This window comes from Borostomias antarcticus (genome assembly GCF_949987555.1).
Source record: "Borostomias antarcticus genome assembly, chromosome: 5".
Lineage (NCBI taxonomy): Eukaryota > Metazoa > Chordata > Actinopteri > Stomiiformes > Stomiidae > Borostomias > Borostomias antarcticus.
In genome coordinates, this window is record NC_140238.1 from 14,418,109 (window position 1) to 14,445,583 (window position 27,475).

Here is a 27,475-nt window from a genome sequence, read left to right on the forward strand (position 1 = left end):
CATTTGATTTGCACTCTTGGCAATGCCGTCCAACACTGTTGCCACCACCAACACAGCATTCAAAACCTCTGACTATTGTGAAGCACCTGGAAGCAGAATGGTAAGAAAAAGTATTTTAATGAAAAATTGCACCAGGGGTAAAAGTAGCCTTGTTTCTTACTTTGTTGTATTACCAATTGCCTAGACTGTTATACTGTAACACTGCTGTTCTACTCTGCCAATACATTCATGTTAGCCACCCCCTGGTCTACTTATACAACACAAACAATAACCCTTAATACTACTTTACAATCAATATCTGCAGCCTGTTACACTACTGTAATAAGATACAGGCATAACAGAAAATATATGTAGTGTGACCAATAATTCTCCAGAACGCAGATAGTGTCATCCTTGACCAACAATATTTTATGAATGAATCAGTCAGTGTGACTTGAGTCGATGTGGCATTGATCTGTGAAGATCCGGCCTACCAGTAGAACAGACGTGGAAGACGTGATGCCTTGCTTGATATTTAAATGAGGGAGAATCCTCCATGTTATATTGGCCATGCCTTGAAGAACAAAAAACCCCAATATGAATTATTGTTGTGCTATCACAACATAGCGATTGAGAGCCTGTACCATGATCACTAACAGCATCAGAGATGCTCCTCAGAGCTGCTGACAGCTGCCTGTCTGAGGCTCGGACTGAGTGAGTGCGTCAGGTGACGGGGCGGCTGCTGGAATGGTGGCTGGCTGGTGACGTGGGCGTTGACTGCTGTACGCGGAACCGGTGGAGGTGCTCTAGGGCTGCGTGTCTGTTGTACCAGGAATTCTGGCCTTCTCTTCCTGCTCTTTTTTTTCTACCACGCTCTCTCGTTACTCTGCCATGGCCGTCGTCTTGTTGCCTGGCAACAGCCATTTCCTTAAATAACCGGCAGACAGAAATAGTACTCATATATTGAGTGTTATGGGGTTCATTCAAGGCAATAACAAATAGCATGCAATGGCCCTTACTGTTTTCTAGATGATCGTTCATATTCTGATACTGTGTGTAAGTCTGTTCACAGAGAATATTTCAGATTTGAGAAATTAAGCTGTATGGTAGAACAGTACAGCATGTCCCAAGGATGGAAGCACCATTGAATTGCATCATCTGTGTGAGTTCAGATTAACCCGCCTGTATTGCAGACTCTATACTATCCTGAACACACTTTGCTTTCATTATGCTGTGTGACTATGCGGATTGCGTCGATCTCAATCCTGAGAGTAGGGATGCCGGCTCCTTTAGGGGGTCGGGAGTAATCCGAGCGTGAAACAGCCAGGATGAAAAACTTTACTTTGAATAAACGAGAAGAAACAAGAGATTCTGCCATTTTAAATGTTTGGAACCGAGCGTAGTTCCCCGTCAGCCGAGGACAGTCTATTTATTATGGACTGCCTCTCACACACACATTACATTAGGAATTTCATAAGGACCCCACCCACCACAGACTGGCAGCAATCCCATCTACAATCAGATATGGTGCTGGTTGTCTCATTCGGTTAATATTGAAGCCTAGAGGCAATACTTTATGATCATCGTTTTCCCATCAACTCCGGGGTATTGGGGGGGGGGTTGAAGGGGCTTGGTTGGCTTGGACGGAAAGCTTTGTTCACGGGGGAAGACACGGTTTTATTAATCAAAGGGGAACTGCAGAAGGAGCGAGCGGGGCCCCGGCGAATGTCTTTGTAACTCTGTCAAGAGGGGATCGTGTGTGTAAGGTCAGCTCCGTGGTCACAGAGCGCTCACTTCAAGCCAGCTCAAAGGAACGTGTCATTCAAATACGATCTCTGTGTCATTGTCCCCTCATCATGGAGAGGCTCAAGAAAGTCTTTGAGGGTCCCTAACTGTTCAAGTGCATTTGTGTGGCGAGGAGCTCGAGAGTGAATTATTTACAGGAGAGTTAAGAGATTTGTTGTTTGAAATCCTTGATCATAGTTGACACTTTGCTTTTCGGCTTGGTCCAGGTAGTGGTGTGTTGTGTAGTACTGTAATATTGAAAGTAATCTTACAAACACAATATCAGTGTAACAGCTTGACATAATGTACATTTAATCATATGTATCTGTTTTATATACTATACCATGGTTTATGTTTTTGATTCACAGAGTGAGAGCACAATACTGGACAAGGAGCCAGTGACGGAAGCCAAAAGTAACGCCGCTTGCAAAGTTGACAGGCCCGGGAGGAAACGCAAGCAGCTTCCAGTGAGTATTTGTTTTCAGAAAAACTGCACACATTTTATGTTTGGGTAACATCAAAGACTGTATGATCACTTAATTATCATTCATTAAGAGGTTTTCACAGGGGTCTTCATATCACGCATACGTTCCAATCAAATCTGTATCCCAAGATCACTAATCAGCCTACGGTATGTTTCAGCTTGGAGGGTCTATACTCCATGCCAGCTCAAATGGCTCCCAAGGAGGAAAGAAGAAAAATAATATCTATGCATATTATCTCTGTGCCTCAGTGAGTGTTTTTACAGCTGTTAATGCAGCAGCAGGTAAACCACATGGGCCCCGAGCTGGAGTGATATACTGTACCTGTAGCTGTTACAAGGATATTTTCTTTAGCAATACTATTGGCAGGAGTCAGTGATGCTCTAAGCGGAGTTAATAACCCAAAATGGCTGCTTATTCAGGAGGGCTCAGCTGGTCGATCCATCAAGAAGCCAATCATTACCCATGTCTAACAATGTCTGTTAGATTTACAGTTGCATGATATATGGATGGTGGCCTTAAAATGGCTGATTTGATTTGTGAAATCTAATATATTTTTGTGGTTCTCTGGTTTGTTATAGTTTGATCAAGTTGTTTTGGCAGCCTTTTAGTATCCCTGGTTTTGTGGTGGGTAACAGCAGTGAGCTGGCTGAGTCAGCCTGGGTTTTGGCTTGGCTGCTTCTTGGCCCGCCGGCCTGCCTGTCTGTGATGACTGACTCTTGTTGCTGACCTCTGGCAAGGCCAGTTGTGGGTCACTAGGTCGCTTTAGATGTGTTTAAACACGTTGTTGCTGTCACACAGTCATTGGTGTGTATGTGTGTGTGTCTTACTCTCTCACTCACACAGACACACTCCACCTGCGACTCACTCTAATGCTGAATAAAGCCAGAATGTTATTCATGTTTCCGGGAGAGGCTTTTTTTAATCTGTCACACATCAGTGACATCAAATGTAGTGCTGCTACATTTGTTTTGTAGTGTTCTGCTTACAATGTAATTTGTTTTTGTTGAAAGGACATGAGAAATTCCTGTAAATAAATGATAAAATAGGTCTGGCATAAATTAATTTAGCAGAACATCCGCCTTTTGTAATCAGATCTTGTGTCTTGCCAGGCATTTTATGAGTCCATCTAAATGATTAGGTAGATGTGAGACCTATCCTCGCCTGTCTGCCAGAAATGAAGGCTTCAACAATGGTGTTCTCAATGTCGTTGACACAGTGATCTCACTAGACATGCTTTACTTCTTTGACCCAGTAATAGAATTGTCTGAGAAACTTGTTTTGAAGACTATTTTTAGGCAGGAGCAAAGACAACCCTCTTCCCCACCTCAAAGCCCCACTACATCAAACATTTGGAACGGAGAAGAAGGTTTCCAGGCCGCTAAGAAGAGAGGTGTAGATCTCTTGGCTTAGTTGTTAGATGTTGTTCTCCTGGGCGAGAGAGTGCAGGTGTGCAGCCCATACCAGAATGAAAAACAATATGCTGACTTACAGATAAGATCGCCTGAATAGACAGCCCCCATTTGTGTTGGACCAGAGCAAACTCCTCTCCTAAGCAGGATGAAGTGGTTTAGAAGGCTGAGTGGGCGCCACCTCAACAAAGTAACTAAACAGATTGAAGAATTTATCTTGACTAACAGCCAACATTCTTTTCATACCTTACGTATGTGCTGCTGTAATGCAAGAAAAAAAAGACACAAATGAGGTACAGTACAGTACAAAGCCCCATACAGGCTGAACTCAGTAGACCCTTCCATACTGAGTGATGTTGATCAAGCATAATGTTATTTGCACAGTCGTACTGATTTAAACGTACATTGGCAACGTGAGGGAAGCAGAGAGGACTGATTGAAATTCGAATGCTGAACCAAGCTTTAGATCAGATGCAAATGTGTTTCAAATCAGAATAAAATAACCTATGATGTTAGAGTGAGGTTTTTTGGGGGGGCGGGGGGGGGGGGGGGGTGTAAAAAAAGGAATGAAGTTGAACTGAATTCCCTTCGTATTCAATTTGAAGAGGAGTACTGTAGGAGTACTGAGAAATGCTATCCTCACACTGGGAATGAACTGTACGACTTCTTTTGTGGAACCAACTCAGATAACCTTTCCTCCTATGGCTGGCCATTTTGATGACACACTGCACGGTCCAACCAGACACAGCACGGGGAAGGCTGCTACGATGCTGACAGTGAAAGCAGCACTTACATCGCAGTAGATCAGCAGAGCATAAAACACTCAGCGTTTGCCATAACACCACGCGGAGAGACGCAAAATCGTAAACACGACTAACGTTCCTCCTTGTCCGTTCCTCTCCGTGTGCCCGCCAGCAGGTCGAGAGCTGCGGCTCTCTGAGGGAGAGCGCGGGCGGGGCCAACAGCCGCGGCGGGGCGGAGAGGCAGCCGGCGGCGCAGGTCCACAACGGGGACGTGGGCGGGAACAGGGGAGACGCCCGCCGCCCCAAGCAGGAGAAGAAGAAGCTCCTGGAGAACGGGATCCCCGGAGAGCCGGGCTGCAGGGCGGAGGACGGGGGGCCCCGGAGCCCCTCCTCCCTGGAGAACGGCTACCCAGCCCGCCGGGAGAAGCAGGCGCCGGAGAAGGAGCAGGAGGACACGCCGCCCGCCCCCTGTAAGAAACGGGGGAGGCGGAAACTGGAGCGCCCGACGAAATGTGAGTTGTGCTCTCTGTTTTGGTTTCTTGTCGCCTCGGCGTCCGGGTGGGCAAGGAATGACTGCCAGTGACAGGTGCAAGATAATAGCCAGCGAATGAGTGATGAATCGCCGTGTTTTCTCATAGGGAAAACGCGCTGGCTTAATGGTTGTGTGATATAGTATACTGATATATCCTGTAAACAATTTATGTTCTCAACCAGAAAAGCTCCCTGGTGTATAGGGAAGGATAGAATCCTCCTGATGAGTCAATGAGGAGATTAACCATACACTCTCTCTTTCACTCTCCTCTCTCTCTTTCTTTCTCTTTCTTCTCTCTTTCTCTCTCTCTTTCTCCCTCTATCTTCCTCTCTCTCTGCCGCCCAAGTCTCTCTTTCCCCCTCTGCCTTTAGTCAGTCTCATGTCTCTCTCTCTCTCTCTCTCTCTCTCTCTCCTCGTCAGGAATCACTCTCCTCTCCTGGTCAGGTCTCTCTCTCCTGCCTTTTCTGATATACAGTATGTCTCTCCACCTGCTCTCTCTCTCTGGTCAGGTATCTCTCTCTCGCTGTGTCTCTCCCCTCTGGCAGAGAGGGATAGGCTGTGACCTTGGTCATAAGCGCCGCAAATAAGTCCGGGCGAGAGAGAGCCGTCTCCTGGCAACCCGCCCGCGTTGGCGTTGAGTGTGGGGGACCCGCGGGTCTCTGTTGTGGTCGCTGCTCTGTCAGGGGCACGCCAGGTGGATGGCACGCAGCCCAGAGGGCTCACATGCCGAGCCTGCACTCTGGATCAGCCTGGTCCATGTTCCATTCACCCGCTCGCTCCAGCACACACTCACTCACTCACTCACTCACTCACTCACTCACTCACTCACTCACTCACTCACTCACTCACTCACTCATTCAATTACTCACTCAGTCACTCACTCGCTTACTCACTCACTCACTCGCTCACTCACCCAATTACTCACTCACTCGCTCACTCACCCAATTACTCACTCACTCACTCACTCACTCACTCACTCACTCACTCACCCAGTTACTCACTCACTCACTCACTCACTCACTCACTCACTCACTCACTCACTCAATTACTCACTCACTCACTCACTCATTCACTCACTCACTCGCTCACTCACTCAATTACTCACTCACTCACTCAAGTACTTACTCAATTACTCACTCACTCACTCACACACTCACGCAATTACTCATTCACTCATTCACTCACTCACGCACGCACAAACTCACTCACTCAATTACTCATTCACTCACTCACTCACTCACACACGCACGCACGCACGCACACACTCACTCACTCAATTACTCACTCACTCACTCACTCACTCACTCACTCACTCACTCACTCACTCACTCACTCACTCACTCACTCACTCACTCACTCACTCACTCACTCACTCATAATGATCTGTGTTAACCAAGTCCACGCAGATCACTCCGAATGAACACAATCCACCTAAATCCCCCAATCCCTACTTCATCTTTCTAAATTCTCTTCAGTTGCCAAAACAATCAAATCTGTTTAAATATAGTTGTGGTGTATTTCCGTGCATGCGGACTCAGGTGTTACCTAATGCCATATTCAGTCGAACGCTGATGTCCATCACACGCTGGCGGTGCTGCGGCATATCTCGGCATTTCAGTGCAAAGGCGAGAGGATATTAACACCGCGGCGGTCTGGCGGATCGATAGCGGGCCCACCAGGGCCGGGCTGCCGTCCATCTGAGGGGGCTCAGCCTCTCCCGGCCCTGGGGGGCCCCAGGAACACGAGAGCTGGACCACATTCAAACTGGCGAGGTGTTCTCTCTGTGGGCACAGCCTGCCAACTCTCCTCCCAAACCCACTGACCTTGGCAGCCGGCAACGCAAAGCAGCCCCCACAACGCCCGCCCACCCGCCTCACTGCCTGGCAATGCAGTCACTTATTTCCATTGAGGAAGGGAAGATAGAGAGAGAGAGAGAGAGAGAGAGAGAGATGGATGGATGGAAAAAGAGAGAGAGGGGGAGCTACACGAGCTATTGTTTGGATGGGTCTATACTATAGACTCTATAGGGTCCTTCACCAACAACCCGGAGCCTCAAGTGTCGTTGGACGATGTGATTGGACGATACGACCCTATGTTTGCCTAAACATGCTCTTTTAAGTTATGACCATGGCTTAAAATACTATACGCATACTTTGCATCCCATTGCATTCCAACGGCTATGTTCATGCAGATTGCGCGCCCATACGTTCTTCGTTGTACTGTATGAACGTGGGGTCCGATATGAATATGATACTCATGTGCATACTGTTTTATGTGAGCGAGCTGAATTTTGGCTTCCTTATTGGTCTCTCGCTTCCGTGGTGAAACACTTTTCATGAATCATGAATCTTGAGTGCCCCTCTCGTATTTCAGCTGGGTCCTGTCCATGCTCCTTGGCTAACCTCTGCCTGCTCTGCGCAGCGCAGGAAAACAATGCCTTTGAAGAATGAATAACATGCCTCTGTTGTTAGAGACGCTAGGATGCTCAATCTTCGCCAAGTTCATAGAAAACCCCGGTGTGTCAGAACAAGACTTTTCTGTTCGACGCGGGTTTTAATCCGCTTCTCCGTAGAGGCTGAGATACTTGCTGCGCAACGTCAGCAAACCAAGTGTCAGGCGAGATGATTCACCGGGGACTGTGTTTCTCAGCAGGTAGACGACGAGCCCTGTGGCTTTGCCGTCCTCCTGTCACATCCGCAGTTCCACAGAAACTCAGATTGGTTTCACACAATCTCGGCGGCAATTTTAGGGTGTGTGTGTGTGTGTGTGCGTTCACGGCTCGACCCCGCCGAGGTGTCTCGTAATTGGATCAGAGAGATCATGCGGGTCGGAAGGTACAGTAACACAAGAGGAGCAGTGTGTCGTTTTTTTTTTTTTTTCTGCCAATCGTTTGGGGAGCGGAGGGGGGAGGAGCTAAGCTAATAGCAGCCAGCTGCGGCTCTCCCGGGCCGGGGGTATCTGAGGTCACGCGTGTGACGTGTGCCAGAGCAAACCTGGCCGGCCTCCATACTCGCCACGGGCTGAAGCTCCGCCTGACTGCTCCAGCGCCTCCGTACGCGTCGTCCGCGGTCCGCCAGTGGCGATCGAGTATCTGGGCTGGAGTAACAGTAAGACCCACCAGAGCTATGTGCGACGAGAGTCCATTGGTTACTTTGAATCAGTGTGACAGCTCTTGTCGAGTTATTTCAGTATGGCTCAGTCCTCTGGCGGTGAAGGACACTCGGAGGAGAGACCGGTCTTCTTCTGCGACAGCGGGGCAGGTATAGACCGTAGGTCAACACCTGGGTCAGGCACGCAGGGGTCAAAGGTTACCGTGGCTGTCTGCAGCTGCACTCTTATCAGTGACTCAGGACGTCCGTTGCTCAGTCTTGTGTCGCTGTCTTCTGTCTAGATGTGGAGCAGAAGGAGGAGGACGGAGGAGACGTGGTCAAGAACAAGGTAAGAAGCTCCTCACCCTCCTACCTTCTCTGTCTCAGCCCTGGTCACCCTCTCACTGGTGGTTCTACCTTCTCTGTCTCTCCCCTGGTCACCCTCTCAATTCAGTTCAATTAAAAAAAAAGAAAAAAGTATTGCCATGTCAACAAGTTGATAGGAATACTGTACGTCTTGGTTCGCTCGATCATCAACATCAAAAACATCAGAACAAACAGCGCACTCACCAATCACCTTTCTGCTTTCTCTGTCTCTCCCCTGGTCACCCTCTCACTGGTGGTTCTACCTTCTCTGTCTCTCCCCTGGTCACCCTCTCACTGGTGGTTCTACCTTCTCTGTCTCTCCCCTGGTCACCCTCTCACTGGTGGTTCTACCTTCTCTGTCTCTCCCCTGGTCACCCTCTCACTGGTGGTTCTACCTTCTCTGTCTCTCCCCTGGTCACCCTCTCACTGGTGGTTCTACCTTCTCTGTCTCACCCCTGGTTGGGAGGGGGGGGGGTGGAATCGTGGGGGTGGAATCGTGGGCGTGTCACGCCGCGCTCTCTGTTGTGACCTTGGAGGTGTGAAAGAAATGGTACCTAATGGCGTATAGATTTGAAATATCAAATACACTTGGGGCAGGCATGGATGGTCAGTGAGGCCTGACGGGCTATGGCGGATCTATTGAGTTTGGTCTCTCCGCCAGAGCGTTTGATAGACCTGTGAAAAGACGGCTGTGATACTCGCTGCTCCGAACAATCACAGCTTGTCTGCACCGGGCTAGCTTTGCCATGTGTGAGTCATCTGCTCTGTTGGGAGTAGACTCCCTTCCCCCACAGCAACACACCGAACTACAGCCTCTCAGGCCAACTAACTAGCCGTGGCAGGAATGATGAAACAATTTGCAATTTGTTTCATAGCAGAATCGAAACGACTAGCCAATTCCTTATTTTGCGTGTTGTCCTTGTTTCTCCCTTTAAACAGGGAGCTCGAGGGAGGCTCCGTGGGGGCGTAGGCTGGGAGGTCAGCCTTCGCCAGAGGCCCATGCCCAGAGTAACCTTCCAGGCCGGCGACCCTCATTACATTAGCAAGAGGACCAGAGAGGAATTGCTGGCCAAGTGGAAGATGGAGGTGAGTACGCCAGCTCGCCACCGTCTCAAAGCCCGAGGGGGGGGGGCAGGTAGGGCCGGGGGCACGGCCGTGTCTCTGTCTGAAAGGCAAGCGGAGCAGATCCGGGCCTGGGCGCGGCAGGGCGGAGATTAGGGCGGAGTAGTAGCATTCACAGCCAAGTGTATTTGATGGGTCATTTGATATATCACGGAGGTACCATTTCATTGTCTCTGCTGGAGCAAGGGGGGGTTATCTGAGTTTCCTATCTCTGCTCTTTCTACTAATGCACTATACACAACCGTTGTTGACAAAGGACAATGTTTCCTTCTGTTTCCTCGATTTCCCACTTTTATGGATTTCTGCCAATTACAGCCCTGTTTAATCACTGCTGAAATTCAATCAGGAGTTAAACAAATACATTAATTGGTAATATAAAACTATCATGCAAGATTTGTGCTATAAAAACAATTGACATAGTTGGTGCAACAGTAAACCACACACAGTAAACACTTCTTGCTTTGGTAGTTCATATGCAATCATGGCCTTCAGAATGTAACTACACAGCATTCCTAATAAGTGAACCCAAAGCCTTGTTCAAGTGCTGATTTCATTTGAGCCCATTAATAACTGTTCCCAAAACAACATGTCATAAATCTTCATACTATAGTAAATGTTCCATCCCCCCCCCCCTCTCTCTCTCTCTCTCTCTCCCTCTCTCTCTCTCTCTTTCTCTCCCTCTCTCTCTCTCCCTCTCTCTCTGCCTCTCTCTCTCCCTCTCTCTCTCCCTCTCTCTCTCTCTCTCTCTCTCTCTCTCCCCCCTTAGTCATGTCTGATGTTACTCCGGCTATAGTAATGTGATGTAGTGAGACTTTCAGTGTTACATAATGAGCTGTGTCCATGGAAACAAGATGGGGCCTATGGTTGTCCCAGCCCCCTCAGCTCGCCATTGGAGCGAGCTTGGGGAGAAGCCATAAAAGTGTCTGGAGGGTGGAAATATTGCCAAATTAGCAGGACATGCTAGGGGTCTCACGAGTGAAATGTCGTAAAATACGAGGGAAAGAGGCAGCTCACATTTTCCTAATAGAGACTGATTTTCTCAAAAGAGGAGGCTAAGAAATCAGGAGAAGGGGAATTGCAATATACAAGCATGTCCATGAAAAACAGAGGAGATGTTTGCGTCTCATTTACACAATGATTGATTTGTTTTGGCGTTGCAGCCCTGTGCTGGGGACTGGAAAGGGGAGGTGTAATGCGGGATTGATTTTGTGTATGCCACAGGGCACAAGCTCTACGAGAGGTGGAGTCTGGAAGGGCTAGTTTAAAGCAGGTCTGAAGCCAGGCTTTCTTTTGCTGCTCTCTCCGAGAGTGGGATCTTACTCTTTTTATGAGCCTTGTGTTACAGTGGACTTCTCTCTCTCTCTCTCTCTCTCTCGCTCTCTCTCTCTCTCTCTCTCTCTCTCCAACCCCCCATTATTTTACTGACCCCTCCCCCAGCTATGGAAATGAACTCAATGCTATGGATATGAGGGTGAAGATGAGGTTTGCAGCAAATTTCCAGCCCTGCTTGCAAGACAGCCTCTTGGCTCGCAGCCAACATTTTGCAAGTCCTCTCTAGCCAACCAGAATTCCTGTCGGCAATCACCTGACCCTGAATTCCCAGACAAAGAAATGTTCATGCTTTCTTTTTTTTGAGCGATCTCCTCTACCCCTAGGAGTGGGGGGTAAAAAATTGAAGCCCTACATTGGATTATATGTGTCGTGTGCTGGCGTGTATGGGTATGTGCGCTGCATTATTTGTTTGGTAGGACAGTGGATTGTGTGCATGTGTGATTAGCCTGCTTACAGCGAGGGGAATATGCTGACTTCAGGTATTTCCAGCAGAGTTGTTACGGGACCATCTGCTCTGCGCAGCTTAAAGGGAACCGTCTCTTTAAAAAGGAAAGTGAGAGCAGGCATTTGCAGAAAAAGTAGCTCGCCATGAAAAGTTTTTTGCGAGTTGATCCCAGGGGGAGATTGTGCAGAAACTATTTCCTGTTACACTTATTGGCAAGACCTCTTATTGTGCATATCATATCCACTTGTGTTTATCAAAAAGCTTTTCATATGCTTTTTTTTCTTTTTTCTTTTGAAGAATGGCCATATGTTTACACATTACATAACATTTATTCATGGTCACACATCCACACTACAGTGGCTTTACAACGCACACAATGTGTGATAGATTGTCTAACTTTGACATGGCTTGTTTTAACTGAGGAGTGTACGGGAGATTAGAGAGAGTACAACTAGGAGAAAGTTCAGCAGGCCTGAAACTCTGGCACACAGCGCTCACTGATAGTATACCATAATAGAATCACTCACTTAACAATACTTTGTTCTCTCGTAATGTGATGGAGTTTTTCCAAACATCAATTAACATACACACTATCACTGTAATGTGCATAGAAAACATGAGAGGAATTTCTTAATAGGGTGAAAACAAAACGTTTTGGAATCATTTCCTGAGCTCCATAGGAAACTGTTTTAACAATGCCACTTGCGGATTCACAGGAAATTATGTTTGTGTATTCATGACTGAGCCTGTTATATTCCTAATGATCTATTAAAAGGGTATATTGCAGGGAAGACCAGATGGCCTCTTTTTGTGTGACCCGCAAACAGTCTACCAACAGTCTTTGTGGTGAATTGTGTTATGATCAGGCCAATGGAAGCAATTGCCCCATTGCTACACATGGTCCTGCTGTATGCATCATCTTAAGGAATTTAAGGGTCAATTTTCTGCTTGAAAGCAACTTTCCCTGAGATGAGGCGTTTTACCCTGTGTTGACTACACCTGCCAAACCTGAGAGAACTTCTGTTCAACCTTTCAGGCAAAGTTTCATTGGAGTTCATATTTCTGCTCATATCCCTGCAGTGTCATTCTTGCCTGTTGCGCGAGAGAGAATTCTGCATTCACAGGTCAAGCTTCATTGTGCTACTTCAAAGGCACAATCATTTTGTATGATGAGAAATTGTTTGACAATTGGCTTCCATCTTGTCCACAACACCCCTGCTCTGATGTTATTGTTTGATAGTTGCTGAGCAATTCCTTATGTGTTAGTGATTTTGACCTTCTGGAAGTAAGCTCTGTTATGGTCAGACAATAGTGGTGATATTGTGGTCCGAGTTTACAGTCATTTGCACTAGGTTTTGTAGGGTGGATATGAAGAAGTACTAAAGAAAAAAAACTTTACAATGTGGCTCCGCAAAGTAAGGGAGAGAGGCACGGTGCAATGTACATGAAGTTCTACGTAAACACACACTGAGCTGAGTTTGTGTGTATGGAGAAAATGGTTGAAAAGTCAACAGGAGCCTGTATAGACCAAGTTGTTCACCAGCACCGTGCACTCTCTCACCCTAGCAGCCCTCAGGGAGCCATCATGTGGAGAACTATTAAGTCAGATTATCCCTGTTGTGTTCCCAAAGCTTTCACGTCTTTCCATGTACTGCAACAGGAAGTACATTTCATAACCTAGGCTTTTGTTTCAAGTCGTGTCCCTATTCTATACCTTAAATCTATTTTGCTTGGGATAGGTGCTTATAATTTATTTGGCTTGTTTGAACTTCAAAGCCACCATTAATAGAATACAAGTGCAGAATACAAGTGTTTTTTGGGGGGGATCCCCGTGTGTGGTGTAATTTTCGCTGGTTATCTTTGACATGGCAGCCAGCACGCAAGTGCTAGTATTTGTGAGTTGTCAGTGTCAGGCATGTGTAAATGATAAAGACTGCATTGTGTCTCCAGTTCACCCCTTCCCCTTTTTCTCTCCACTGGATCCAGAGAGCCTGTCTTACTGGTGGAGCTGCACTCACACTGTGAGGCCCCCAGAAGGGGCATTTACAACTGGGAAAAGGGCCAGAAACAAATATCTGGTTCTTATAGCCACTGTACTCTACTCCCCCACCCGCTTTTACAGGGTCAGTTTGCCATTGATTCTGAGGATAAATAACCCCCGGCTGCACCCTGGAGACAGCCTCGCTCCCCCAACCCCACCACAGCATGGGCAGTAGAGCTGTGTGATTTCTCCCTCGCTGTTCCCTGTACTCGTGTGTGTAATGCTATCAGTGCAGGCAGCATGGACTCACAATTAACCCACCTAAGTTGATTCTCTCAATTACTGTACAGTGAACGCACAATCCTTGTCTTTGTTGCTCTGCCCACTCCTGTAGCTGAAGCAACTATCTTACAATACAGAGCACTTGGGGACAAAATGTATCGGCGAGCTCAAAACGCAACGTTTATTTTTGCTAGCACATACACAAAGTAGTCTCTCTTACACTTCTCTGATCACTCTCCGACTTTGGCGCACTTGTGTCTGAGCCAAAAGAGCCTAACGCATATGGTTTGAACGCTTTGAACCAGCCGTCCAGTTCTACTGTACAGATATTTATAAACTAGAGCAGAGCCTCTTGATTGTGGACCACATGTTTCTACTCTGCACCAGAAGCCCCCCCCCCCCCCCCCCCCACCTCTCAAGCCGTACAGTATGGAGGCACGCTGAGACAGACAGGAGGAGGGGTTGTTCTAAACCGTCTCCCCCTACACCCGGCCCCTCTACTTTCCCTTGCCCTTCACTCTCTCCCTCTCTCCCTCCCTCTCCCTGTCTGTCTCTCCCGCTCCCTGTCTCTCTCTCTGCCTGTTTGTCTCACCGTGTCTCTCCCTCTCCCTGTCTCCCCTTCTTCCTGTCTGTCTCTCCCTATTCCTTTCTTTACACACACTCAGGTCTTGGACACGTTCATAAGAGTAACCTGAGAAAGATTGTGGGCCAGAGCTATGGAATGAACACAGCTGTGGAGGAGACTCTCGTATGTGTATGTTTACATGTGTGAGTGAGTGTATATATTGAGTGTGTGTGTGTGTGTGTACAGTGTGTGTGTGTGTGTGTGTGTGCACATGGATACAATACAAAATAGAGAGAGACAAACCGAGAGAGAGAGAGAGAGAGAGAGAGAGAGAGAGAGAGATTGCAGAATGAGTGCAGCTGTTAGGGATTTACTGTGAGAAGCTTAAGTCACGGCTTGGTCTCGTCCTCTGTGATTGACCTAACGGTTCAGTGTCAGGTACCACAAACTCAGTGAACTCCTCTTGCTAAAGCCTTTAATACAGTGCGGTGGTAGACCTACAGCATCTGTTTGTGTTGATACTGGAGAACATATCTGGCAGTGAGAGAAAGTCAACTATGGCTTGTGAATTTCAACAATCTAAGAATGGATTTGCTCCTATTTACTGGTGATATGTCAAGCCCATATTTCAGGAATTCTATAGGTAGTAAAATAGTTGGAATACTGTAGGTTGATGTGTTCCTCATTTTGGGTCTTTCTTCTCTTTGGTATACACCCCCTGTTCTCTCTTCAAGAATGTGAAAAACACAATGGAATTCCAGCAGACTGTCCTCCCTGGGTGTAGTGCTGAAGCTTGAGGCTGTAGTTACTATCTGTGCTGTGCCTTACTACTGCACCTGACACCTCCACTGTTGTTTGGCTGTGTTTCAGGCAGAGAAAAAGGCCAAGCTGGTGTCAGTGATGAATGCTATGGACGACCCTGAGGAGGTGGAGACAGAGCTCCCCCAGAAAGAGGAGGTGCCAGTCATCATCCGGCCCTTGCCCTCTGAACAGAAAGAGGAGGTGCCAGTCATCACCCGGCCCCTGCCCTCTGAACAGCAGCTGGTACAGGCACAGTCACAGACGCAGACACACCAGCCTCATGAACAGCCACCACCACCACAACAACAACAACACCACCACCAAAAACATCAACAACAAAAGCAACAGCAGAAACAACAACTACAACAACAGCAGCAGCAGCAACAACAGCAGCAACAACAACAAAAACAACAGCAGCAGCAACAACAGCAGCAGCAACAACAGCCCACTGACCCTGCCTCTCCGACTGTGGCTACGACCCCTGAGCCCGTGGCCATTGGAGGTGGAGATAAGACCTCCCCCAAGGCTGCAGACACTGAGCCAGAATATGAGGTAAAGGACCAGCACAGGTACTACGGTAGTACTTAGGGCTGTGCAATAAAATCCATACAGCAATACGTCGCAATATTTTTTTCCGCGATAATATACAAAATTATTTATTTATTTTTTTGCAGAAGGAAAATATACAGAACAAGACGGGGAATAGATATATAGAAAATGAACGATAGAATTCAGTCATAGATACATTATTAATGTTTTCAATGGATTTAAAATGTCCGTACTTTCCCTCCGCCCCCAGGATCACCTCCAGGGAGCGGGGGATGGAGTTGTATCTTCAGCTGTATTTTTACATTTTCAGTAAATTATGTCTCAAGTATCATATCACAATGTACAGTATCGTGATACGTATTGTATCGTGACCCATGTATCGTGAGGTCCTTGCCAATACCCAGCCATAGTAGTACTGTAGGTAAAGAAGCACACAGGAAGCATGTTGGTTTATTCAGGACTGTCATCATCTCCGTACCAGCTACACCGTTTGAATACTTTTCCTGGTTAACCAGCTTTTTGAATATGCGCGTATCCACCGTATGTATTATGCACTATGTTATTCCTATTTTAACAGCATGTGTCCAAGACAGTTTTCCGTTGGGACAATAAAGACGGTCTTATCTCATCTTAATAGAGAATGTTTACTATTGTTGTTGTTGATGTTGAGGTTGTTGATGTGTCTATAGGACGGCCGTGGTTTCGGTATCGGGGAGCTGGTGTGGGGGAAGCTGAGAGGGTTCTCTTGGTGGCCCGGCCGCATCGTGTCCTGGTGGATGACGGGTCGCAGCCGCGCCGCCGAGGGAACCAGATGGGTCATGTGGTTCGGCGACGGCAAGTTCTCCGTGGTGAGTGGTGCCCCGGCGAACCGACACAGAGCGCAGCAAAACCACAAAAACACAACCGCTGATACTGAGCCAGACATGAACAGGGTCCAGAACGTCATGGGGTTCTCCATCTGCTCCCGGCCTGCAGGTTTGTGTGGAGAAACTGATGCCTTTGAGTTCCTTCTCCAACGCCTTTCACCAGCCAACCTACAACAAGCAGCCCATGTACAAGAAAGCCATTTACGAGGTGCTGCAGGTGAGTTTAAGCTTTTATTTCAAATTCAAAACACTCATACACAATTCAATTCAATAAATCTGTATTGTCCCTGGAGGGCAATTCTAGTGCAGCTTAAAAACAGGAACACAATACACACAAGAAAATAACTACACACTATACACAAATAAGTAAGGAACAATGGGCGGCTGTGGCTCAGGAGGTAGAGCGAGTCGTCCAGTGACTGTAGGGTCAGCGGTTCGAATCCCGGCTCCTCCTGTGTACATGTCAAAGTGTCCTTGGGCAAGACACTGAACCCCAAATTGCTCTCAATGAGCAGGCCAGAACCTTGCATGGCAGCTGCTGCCATTGATGTGAATGGGTGAATGAGAGGCCATTGTAAAGCGCTTTGGATAATAGCTCTATGTAAGTGCAGTCCATCCATATTGTACTTATAGTATGTTGGTGTTGCTATTTTGCAAAATATACTGTCAGCAAATAGTAAGAAAACATTGAAACCTTAACCCAAGGTTGCTGGATGCAGTGCTAGACCAGTGCTAGTCCTGGAGGTACTGTAAACCAGTGACACTGTAACACCAGACACCTGTTTTTCCACAGGTGGCGAGCACCCGGGCAGGCAAAGCCTTCGTGACCTGCCCCGAGAGTGACGAGACGGACACCTCCAAGTCTGTAGACATGCAGAACAAGCAGATGATCGACTGGGCCATGACCGGCTTCCAGCCCACTGGACCCAAGGGCCTAGAGCCTCCTGAAGGCAAGAGAAACCGGTTCCTAAGGCTGAAACACTATCTTAGATTGACGTCCGCTCCAGAGATATTTCGCTTGATTGGTCTTTAGGCTAAGCACCCATTTTGTATTACTCTTGGCAGTGTCTGCTAGAGTTAAGAGTGCCAAAACTGCGGAGCTCAAAGGAAGACCGTCCAACGAATTGCGCTGATTGCAAAATGCGTATGGTTGCAAGTAAAATGCCACAGGCAACAGCCATGGAGCCGTGAATAATTTGGCCCCACAAATAACACGGCATCTGGTGAATGTGACGGTCTGTGTTTACTTTTCATGAGATTATCTGTGGTCCTTACTGTTAGTTGTTTTGTTTTTTTGCCCCCCCCAGAGGAGCGTAACCCCTACAAGGAGGTGTACCCCGAGATGTGGGCGGAGCCGGAGGCGGCAGCCTACACACCCCCTCCCGCCAAAAAGCCTCGCAAAAGCACAGCAGAGAAACCCAAGGTCAAGGACATTGTTGATGAGAGGACGAGAGGTAAGGTGCCCCGTTTTTACTGGGTTAAACAGGGGGTCGTGACCCCTATATCCCCTAGAGAGGGTGCTGGGCGAGGTCAGGACTGGTAAATGGACTGGTAGAGTGAAACGGAGTGAATCAATTCTCTTAATGAAGCTCGGTCCCATGGATTTACTCACTCACATTAGGTACTGTATACCCTAGAACCCTGCTCTCCTTGAAAGGTCAGAAACAAAGCAGCGGTTGATAGTGCAGTTGTTGGTGTTATTTGCAGACATTTACAGCCATCCATTTTATCTGACTGAAACCTTTTGTGTTCCCAGAGCGACTTGTTTATGAAGTCAGACAGAAGTGCAGGAGCATCGAGGGTAAGTGGTGCCCTGGCGTTTCAGTGCTCCTGCTACCAGACAGCAGTCCTAGAGGGCCACTCAGGAAACAGTTGGACTGGGCAAAAACCCTGGCCCCTGATGTTGATGGAGAAAGCTATGAATGCTTGGTTGTGTTGTCAAATGACCAAAGTACATGAACTGGTAAAAAAAAAAATCTATATCAATGCTTTTTGTTGCATGAGTAAAGCCTGCAGTATCTACGCATACAAAAGATGGCTACCACGTAGCTCCAGCGTTCCTTTGGAGTGTTGGCTGGTGGTGCAAGTCATCAGAAATGAATGCGACACAAAATATGCGCTTGTCAACGCATACACATTGTCAAACAACAAGCATAGCGCAGGCTTATCTCTCATGAGAGTTACACGAATCATATTAGTCTTATTTATGACAAATTAGCATTGAACCAAAAGTCCCTTTCATGGCAGTAGTGGGTTCAGATCTCACCTCCTTCTGTGCTCTGTGCTGACATTCGTATGTCGTCTGTCCTCTCCTCCACAGACATCTGTATCTCTTGTGGAAGTCTGAATGTTTCTCTGGAGCACCCCCTGTTCGGTGGCGGAATGTGCCAGAGCTGTAAGGTAAAGATTTGGAGGAGGCTTTGAGAGAGCATTGGCAAGAGCTCTAGAATTTGTATTTATTTATTGTAACACTCAAGAACAAACACACAGTTCCTCAAAGTAATAAACATTACCGCACTACAACAGTTGACTGTGCTGGCGCTGTTTTTATGTGGGGCTAATGAAGTTTTAGTGCTCGCATGCTGAGCCTTCACCTCTGCGGTAATGTGCTATTTTCTGTCCCAGAACTGCTTTCTAGAATGCGCCTATCAGTACGACGACGACGGGTATCAGTCCTACTGCACCATCTGCTGTGGAGGACGAGAGGTGCTCATGTGTGGAAACCACAACTGTTGTCGGTGAGGCCTCCTCCGTGCGCTCGTACACCAGCACTGGTTGATGGGTGTGTGGACTTATCCTCACACCACGTACATGCTGTTACCCTCACCCTTCTGTTTTGTTTACCCATGGCTTTTGAGTGCTATAGTGCTATTAGCCTAGCAACCCCCCCGCAGTGCAGCAGAATACATTTCAGGATGGTAAAGGCCAGAAACGCAGAAGCTGTTTAGGTTTGAGGTTAGGTTTAAGGTTGGGGATAAGGGTTTCACTGGTCTCTGCGTTGACGGGAACTAGCCACTACCATTTCACTGGTCTCTGCATTGACGGGAACTAGCCACTACCATTTCACTGGTCTCTGCGTTGACGGGAACTACCATTTCACTGGTCTCTGCGTTGATGGGAACTAGCCACTACCATTTCAGGACAGGAGTCACCAGCAGGGGAGGCTCCTCCAATGAGGAGGAGCGGAGGATGAGCCTCCTCAACATTTAAGATTAAATAGCCAAACAAAAAAATGTTTGTTGCTGCTGGCTGCCAAGCTACTGTAGTATATTCATATAAGCAGGGGGTACTATGTTGATATTCCTGTCATAACAGTTTATTCCAGTACAATAAGCACGCCTCCTCTCTTCCTGTCCAGGTGTTTCTGTGTGGAGTGCGTTGACCTTCTGGTGGGTCCGGGCGCGGCCCATGCAGCTATTAAAGAGGACCCCTGGAACTGTTACATGTGTGGTCAGAAGGGCCTGTTCGGGCTCCTGGAGCGTCGCACCGACTGGCCCTTCCGCCTCCAACACTTCTTTGCCAACAACCACGACCAAGATTTTGTAAGGAACCTCGGTTCTAGGTTTCAAGAGCAGCGATCCCCACTAGGCAGATGGATACTAACCAGACTCTCCTGTTTCGCCTCTGTGTTTTTTCAGGAAGCACCAAAGCTATACCCCCCAGTCATGGCAGAGAAGAGACAACCCATTCGTGTCCTGTCGCTGTTTGACGGCATAGCAACAGGTTAGATGAGAATCTCCTGCCCGCTTTCCTCCAACCCCTCCTAAAAAAAAAATCCCTGCTGGAACAAAGCGTTCTGTCTGTATTGGGTTACTTTCTGGGCCGGCCCCCTCCTCCACACAAGCCTCATGCACTGTCTATTGTGTGAGAAGCACACCAACCTACCAGGCCTGGGGTAAAATACTTATTTGAAATCATTGTAATTACTTATCTGTGTTTGATTGTTCTTGTCTGGCACAATGGGGGGGGGGGATTCCCAAAAATGCAACCCCCCACCATCTGGCACTCCAAGTAGATTAAAGTAAACACTAGTCATAGAACAGATTTCAAATCGTATAGTTCACACAACTATCTACAGTACCATGCCTATGTCCCATGTCCTTGCGTTTCCTCTAAGATGCCTGCACACTGCCCCAACCAATGCCAACCAACACCCAACATTGTAGTTGTTAGAATGTTGGAAGATTACATTTCAGCTGCAAAATCCACCGGTCACCAACAAACATGGCGCACCAATCCGATGCAGGTGTTGGTTGGCGTTGGTCGGGGCTGTGTGCAGACGCCTTTACGGTGCTGCATGTTGTACTCCTTCCTAGTCAGTTTCCACAGGTCCACTGTCTCTTTGTGTGCTAGTTAGCAGGGCTTCGCTCCTCCAAGGTGTTTCCTTCCAGTGTTCTGTGGTTCCGTCAATAAAGTTGTATTCGGTTCCTGACGGTGCCGTCTGCTCCTCCCCCCCTCCCGCAGGGCTGCTGGTTCTGAAGGAGCTGGGTATCCAGGTGGAGCGGTACGTGGCCTCGGAGGTGTGCGAGGACTCCATCACCGTGGGCATCGTGCGACATCAGGGCCGCGTCATGTACGTGGGGGACGTGAGGAACGTCACCCGCAAACACGTGAGTGGGCCGCGCCGGTGAACGTTAGCATGGTTCCTCCGAGCCACTCCCCCTTCCGGCTCTCACCTGTCGGACCTTACCATCCGGCTGAACCGTGACGGCGCTCTCTGGTCTCACCGTGCCATCCTACTCTCTCATACTCTCATCATGCCCCCTCTCTCTCACTCTGTCTCCCTCTCCCTCCCTCTCTCACTGTTACTCTCTCTGTCTCTCTCTCGGTCACACCGTTCTCTCTCTCTCTCTCTCTCTATCACCCTCACTATCTCTTCTCTCTCCATCTCTCTCTGTCTTTCTCTTTCTCTCTCTCTCTGTACAGATACATGAGTGGGGTCCATTTGACTTAGTTATTGGTGGAAGCCCATGCAATGACCTCTCCATCGTCAACCCTGCTAGGAAGGGCCTATATGGTGAGTCAAGACACTTTCTTCTTACCATATGTGTTTTGCGACTCGCAGGTTACTCTAACAAGATCAGTCACTATATTTACAGTTAAGCCTAGAAATCCTGAATGTGCCTTTTTAAAGGGTAATTTGTCTGCTTTACTTTGTGGTGACTGACATGAGCGTTCCCTCGTGTCTCCTGTAGAGGGCACTGGTCGGCTGTTCTTTGAGTTCTACCGGCTGCTCCACGAGGCCCGGCCAAAAGAGGGGGATGATCGGCCTTTCTTCTGGCTCTTCGAGAACGTGGTGGCAATGGGCGTCAGTGACAAGAGGGACATCTCCCGCTTTTTAGAGGTCTGCTCCCTCACAGGAACCGCTAGGTCCCCCCCCCCCCCCCACCCATCCTCTCTCCTCTGGCTGGGAGAGAGAATCACATGATCATGCGTTTCCCTCCAGTCGGTCATGTGATCACGTGAAACCAGCCAGATAATGGTTTATTGGATTATGGGCTCCCCCTTGTGGTACAGACGTCTCAGTCTCTCTCTGACCCCTTTTCTTCATTTTGTCGCACCTATTCTCTTCGTCAGTGCAACCCGGTGATGATCGACGCCAAGGAGGTGTCTGCCGCCCATCGCGCCCGCTACTTCTGGGGGAACCTTCCTGGCATGAACAGGTTGGTGAGAGAACGGTGAGGGGAGCAACCGTCTGTAACCTAGGAGACCGGAAGCAGACAAACCGCCAGAGCCAAGACTCAAATCACTTCTTGTTTTTGTACTATTAATACTTCCGTTTCCGTCCCCCTTTCTTGTTATTGTATAATTGTTGGTTATAATTGTTCTTGTATTATTCACACCAATTTACGGTCCTGTCTTTCCTTCTACAGACCTATGACGGCCATGTGCACTGATAAACTGGACCTCCAGGACTGCCTAGAACATGGCAGGACAGCTAAGGTGGGTCTTTATTTGGCTCATATATTTTTGAACCAACACCTGACAACACTTGAACTCCTTGTCTATACAATAGACAATAACAATTGACTCTTGCCTATACAATAGACAAAACAACTGACTCTCTACAACTGTATACTTGAATCTTGAATACATTGAATATGTTGTATGTTGTTTAGAATGTCACTGATCTTGAGCATAACCTCCACATGGCTTTCTTTCAGTTTGGCAAAGTCAGGACCATCACCACTCGTTCTAACTCCATTAAGCAAGGCAAGGACCAGCACTTCCCCGTCTTCACAAATGAGAAGGAGGACATCCTCTGGTGCACTGAGATGGAGAGGTAAAGTCATTCCCTGGTCTAAAGGATGTCTATATTAGAGGGAGAAGATGATTCCAAATAATTATCTTCAGCATCTTGTGAAGCCCACAAGGACTTCTCACTCTATCCTTCTGTCTCTCTGTCTGTCTGTCTGTCTGGTTGTCCTGCCAGGGTCTTTGGCTTCCCTGTCCACTACACAGATGTGTCCAACATGAGCCGACTGGCCAGACAGAGGCTTCTGGGAAGGTCATGGAGTGTCCCAGTCATCCGTCACTTGTTTGCACCACTCAAAGATTACTTTGCCTGTGTTTAGACAACAAGACGACTCAGTCGAAACCATGACAAAGTATAACTGATGTTGTACCTAGTAAAAGAGCCTTGAGGTTGTACTGAGGTTATAATTCAAGTGAAACATCAAAGTAGAAATTTCATATTATTTCTTGTATTTGAAATGTAATTCTTATTCTATTTAATTTTATATTTCATTTGACCTTTTAGCAGTGTTATCCAGTATTTTTGAATTGATTTATTTGTGCAAGCTATACTTGAGACAAGGCTTTCCTCTCAAGGCACTGAGAAAGATGAAAATCACGATCTGTGCTTTTAAAAAAAGACTAGGTTTGAATGGAAAATATCTGAAGGGTAGGGATTTTAAGATGCATACTGTATGTGGAATATTCTGGCTATGACAGCATGAGGTGAGCTATGAATTCCACCAATGATGTAGCCATGTTGTGTTTCCTCCAGCTACTGAGCCTCGGTGATTTAAGGTAGGAAAGGTTGTGTTTTTCAGTGTCGAGACCTGTGTCTTAATGAATCAAAAACACCAGATCACATATACCTCTTTGTTTACAGTTTATATACACAGCTGAAGGTGATAAAGGTACTACTGTAAAATGGTTACAATACCATGGTGCTCCAAGATGATGCAAAACATCACAGTCCATGTGGCACTACAATTTAGACAAGATGGGACTTAGCAACCGTTGCCTGGGACTTTTATTTTTATGTTTTCAGTGTGATGTTTTCACACTTTTGAAGAAGATATGTGCGATATTTAATGACTCATAAGAGCGGAGAAAGAAGGAGTGTTGACATTATATATACGACAGAATATGCCATATGCTCTTTTCTGTGTTCTACAGCTTTTATACAACTGTGCTGGTGCTTTTTCCAATCATTCAGCCTTGCTACACTCAGGCCAACTACCTGTGTCTGCACAAACAGAATATGAAGCTAGCCACATGGGCAGTGATGTTTTCCGTCATTCCAAAAAACCTTCTGTGATCAACGTCTGTGGTGAACTACTTTTTTCTAGTTTCATCCTGACCTCTTTCATTACTGTACAACTGTTAGCAGGTGTGGTGATTTAAGGAAGGGTGATCAGGCATCTCCAAAGCCAGTCAACACCCTCATCTTTTACTCCCGCCAGCTGCAAAACTGTCAGGTGCAAATATTCAACAATAATGGTGCGGCTTCACAATGCTCTTCTACCTTTTTATAGCAATTTTGTGCTGTTTTACCAACATTATAAAGCACTTTTATATATGTAAACTTCCTTTTTTTTCTTTGGTATTTTGTGAATTGTTTTGTTTTGTTTTATGATGTGAACTGTTCTACCCTCATGTAATACTTTTTGTATACAGTAGGGCTGTGCCAATAGAAGTGAGCGAATGGATTTTAGTGATAATGTGAAATCCATGTATCTGACTCGGTGTACTGTAGATGGAAATTATGTCCCCCTCCCACATTGTCTTATGTTTAAGTAGTGAAAAAAAGTATGTCATTTTCCAGAATGAAAGAATGTCTCTATTTCTAATAAGATTGTAGGATGTTAAACAGAGTTAAGGAACTATGTCATGTGTTTGTACTGTATTTTATCCCCTATTCGAGAGACAGATGTCTGTCTTGTTTCCCCCTGTAAATCCCAAATAGTTTATTTTAGACAAATTCAAGCGTTACTAATCCAAACTTGGATTACATTCCAAATCTGAATTCTCTTGATTGTAATTTTGATGCTAATATGGAGGATTTAGGCAGGAGTTTGTCAGAACTCAAAACTGACGTTGCAGTTGACGAGAAGTTGTCAGTACTCGAAAAAAACAAAGATGATGACAAAAATAACATAAATTGTACTTATCTGTAATCATATTTAAGAATTCAAAATGACCTTATTCATGAAATTTAATTTCAGATATAATTAAGTTCTTAAGTGACCTTATCGCCACAGTTTTTGTCCACCCCTGTATTGGATTAATAACCATCCCAAATATTTTGTACATTTTGTACATAGAGTTTTCCTGTTGCTGTTTTCAGTTTGTTTTTATTGATCTTTTTTAATTACGTACTGTATGAGATGTACAAATATAATTCTTTGCTAATATATATCATGGAATTAGAGATGCTAGATGACAAAAGTAAAAGAAAAATCAATTAATTGATCAATTTGAATTGAAATACATTTTGATGCATTAGAGGTGAGACTCAAAGTCTGCATTTTAGTACTGTTCATTTTGTTTGTTTTGAGTGACAAGTGAATCCAGATGAAATTTGTCAAGTGATCTTGGAGGAATGACAGCTTTAAGAAGGACACACAACTTCACTGCACAGCCCTACATAGTGTTTATGCTTATGTTTCTTTTGTAAGAACTGTAAAGAGGGATTGTAGGTGTTTCTGATGGTGCTAAAAGTTTTATCTAATCAAGAAAAATATATTTGTTTGGAAGAGAAATAAACTTGTCTTGACAATGACTGTTTTTAAGTTCCTTGTAGTAATGGAAAAGCACTATCATTTCACCCTCACATATATATAAAAAAGGCATTTTAACTTTGTACTTGAAAAAATAATGATAATAAATAATGAAAGTTTCCTATATTGTTTTAGACTAGAAGTTGCTGTAGTTGGTGCTTATCTGTGGGAAAATCATGTACTCATAATGGGAAATATCAAGAAAAAAAACATTTCGGTAATAACTTTTACTGTAGCATAATGTATGCTTAATACCTGACCACATTGCTTTTTAATGCTACATTCCATGCAGGAATATCCTTCATGTCTGTTTTTTAATTGTTGTTTTTAATTGATGCATTGTTATGATTGGCAACAACATGACATTTCACTCTTCTGTCAGGTCAGCTCTATACTCAGTAACACTGTTGGCGCTCTGTGACTTATTTTGTGTTTGTTTATGGCCTATACTTCTCTTCTTAAGACCAGTGCGTACAGCAAATGTAGCAGTCATTCTCCACCCCATACTGACAGTATGTTTAGTGCCCAGAGAGAATATAAAGACTCCCTATGTACTTGTGCTGGAGAACACTTGAATAAATGTATTGTTTTTGTGCAAAAGGATGATAGCTTCTGTTATTCTTCTCCTTTTTTGCCAGAATAAAGCTAACTGTAATCCAGTTGGTCGGCTGATGATGACATCCACAGAGCACTTGATTTACTATGCAAGGAACCAATACAGTATTCACGTTTGCACAGATACAGCACGTGCATAGTTAACATTTTTCAACAACCACTTAAGTATCTCAAAGTGTGACCTTTTCAATCAATTCAACAATTTCCTCCTGGGGATCAAAAAAAGTAGGCTATATAACTATCTATCTATCTATCTATCTATCTTTTCCCTCTAAGCTTTATTACTCATGATTTCTTGTCCTTTCTCAGTTCTCACAGGCAATATGTTGGTTGATGATATTTAAAAGGATCATTTGACTCACAATTGCCTTTTTACAGTTTCATTTTACATTTAGCCTTCAAAGATGAATGCTGCTCCCAAAGTGCTGAAGCTCTGACATTTCTTCAGGGAATGTAGGCCGAAAATTGCATCCCTAATTCACAGTTCACACCCACTTCCTCTAATAATGGTACAGACTCTACCTAGCGGACACGCCCTTCGTGCAAAGCGATTGGTTCATTTTTGCATTCATTGCAAGTGATTGGAGCATCTCCACGTCGCACTGCTTGGATGCTGCGGACGGGGGTTTCGCCGGCTGGTCCCAGGAAAGCATCTGCTATCTCCTTGCAAGTGCTTTCACCGATTTATTTAGCATAGGATATCAGAAAGTAACTAATAGGGCGTTCGGAGCAGCTGGCCAATAGAAGAGGTATGTGTAAACATTTTGAGATTCTGACTAGACCAGCTTGCAGACGTATGTAAAACTGGCTTTTGCTTGGTCTGTTGACAGTATGGGGTGGATCGTTCTTCAGCGATGCTTGTGGATACTTTGTTTCACATTTCCCCGGCTGATTACTGGGGTGGCTGCTCTGCTTCTTGGTCGCTTCTATTTCTGACACCCTTGGCTTTTGTTGGGTAGCCTGGTCAAAATAAGGCTACAAATCACAGTCGTGAATATGACTAGATGTCCAATGGATTTGCGCAAATTATTTGCTACCTGAAGACGGGAGTAGGCTTCATGTATTTAGATTGAACATAAACCAGGTCATGTTAGACTAGATAACCATGCAGCCTATCTTGTATGATGGGAACTGGTTTCTTTGTGTCAAGTCGTACAAGTGGGATGGGTCACAGTCATTGATTTTCAGCATCTGGACTGATATCGCATATGAAACGAAGCTATATGGTCCATTTTATAGGCCCTATCTTGGATGGAAGTATTTGGAAGTTAGTGATTTGTTGACAAATACAGGTCAGTTTTGTAAGTGCTGTCTTTATATGTACTCGCCTTCATTTTTTAAATGATAATTTACTGGCCTGTTGTCAGACTATTCATCTAGAACTGAATTTTCATAAAAATGCGTTATTTTTCCCATCCACCCAACTGGGTCAGAGGAAATGACAAAACAAATCTTTGACATTTGGGAATATAATTTCTCCCCTTTCGTCTACAAATATGAAATATTAGCAAATGATCA

At 46.0% G+C, this 27,475-nt stretch overlaps 1 protein-coding gene across 4 annotated transcripts; it reads left to right on the forward strand.

Annotated features, from left to right (window-relative positions):
* dnmt3ab (DNA (cytosine-5-)-methyltransferase 3 alpha b) lies at positions 1 to 25,886 on the forward strand. 4 transcript variants are annotated; one of them, XM_084438215.1, is made up of 22 exons: positions 1 to 100; positions 2,133 to 2,231; positions 4,577 to 4,913; positions 8,325 to 8,371; positions 9,328 to 9,474; positions 14,986 to 15,468; positions 16,155 to 16,313; positions 16,441 to 16,548; positions 17,125 to 17,281; positions 17,639 to 17,785; positions 18,088 to 18,132; positions 18,652 to 18,731; positions 18,957 to 19,069; positions 19,690 to 19,873; positions 19,970 to 20,054; positions 20,796 to 20,941; positions 21,258 to 21,348; positions 21,527 to 21,675; positions 21,909 to 22,009; positions 22,205 to 22,274; positions 22,496 to 22,614; positions 22,765 to 25,886. In XM_084438215.1, exons 1-22 carry the CDS (start codon positions 23 to 25, stop codon positions 22,904 to 22,906), a joined length of 3,087 nt encoding a protein of 1,028 aa, XP_084294341.1. In that variant the 5' UTR covers positions 1 to 22; the 3' UTR covers positions 22,907 to 25,886. The 4 variants fall into 4 exon arrangements, with proteins under 4 accessions (XP_084294341.1, XP_084294342.1, XP_084294339.1 ...); XM_084438216.1 differs by having other exon boundaries at positions 21,909 to 21,994; XM_084438213.1 differs by having other exon boundaries at positions 19,690 to 20,054.
* The last annotated feature ends 1,589 nt before the right edge of the window (positions 25,887 to 27,475 follow it).

Excerpts from the sequence above, each read along its gene's own strand:
- dnmt3ab (XM_084438213.1), top strand. The coding sequence starts at position 23 with ATGCCGTCCAACACTGTTGCCACCACCAACACAGCATTCAAAACCTCT. Across the intron at positions 2,232-4,576 it reads GGAAACGCAAGCAGCTTCCA|GTCGAGAGCTGCGGCTCTCT; the intron begins GTGAGTATTTGT and ends GCCCGCCAGCAG. Across the intron at positions 22,275-22,495 it reads AACATGGCAGGACAGCTAAG|TTTGGCAAAGTCAGGACCAT; the intron begins GTGGGTCTTTAT and ends GCTTTCTTTCAG.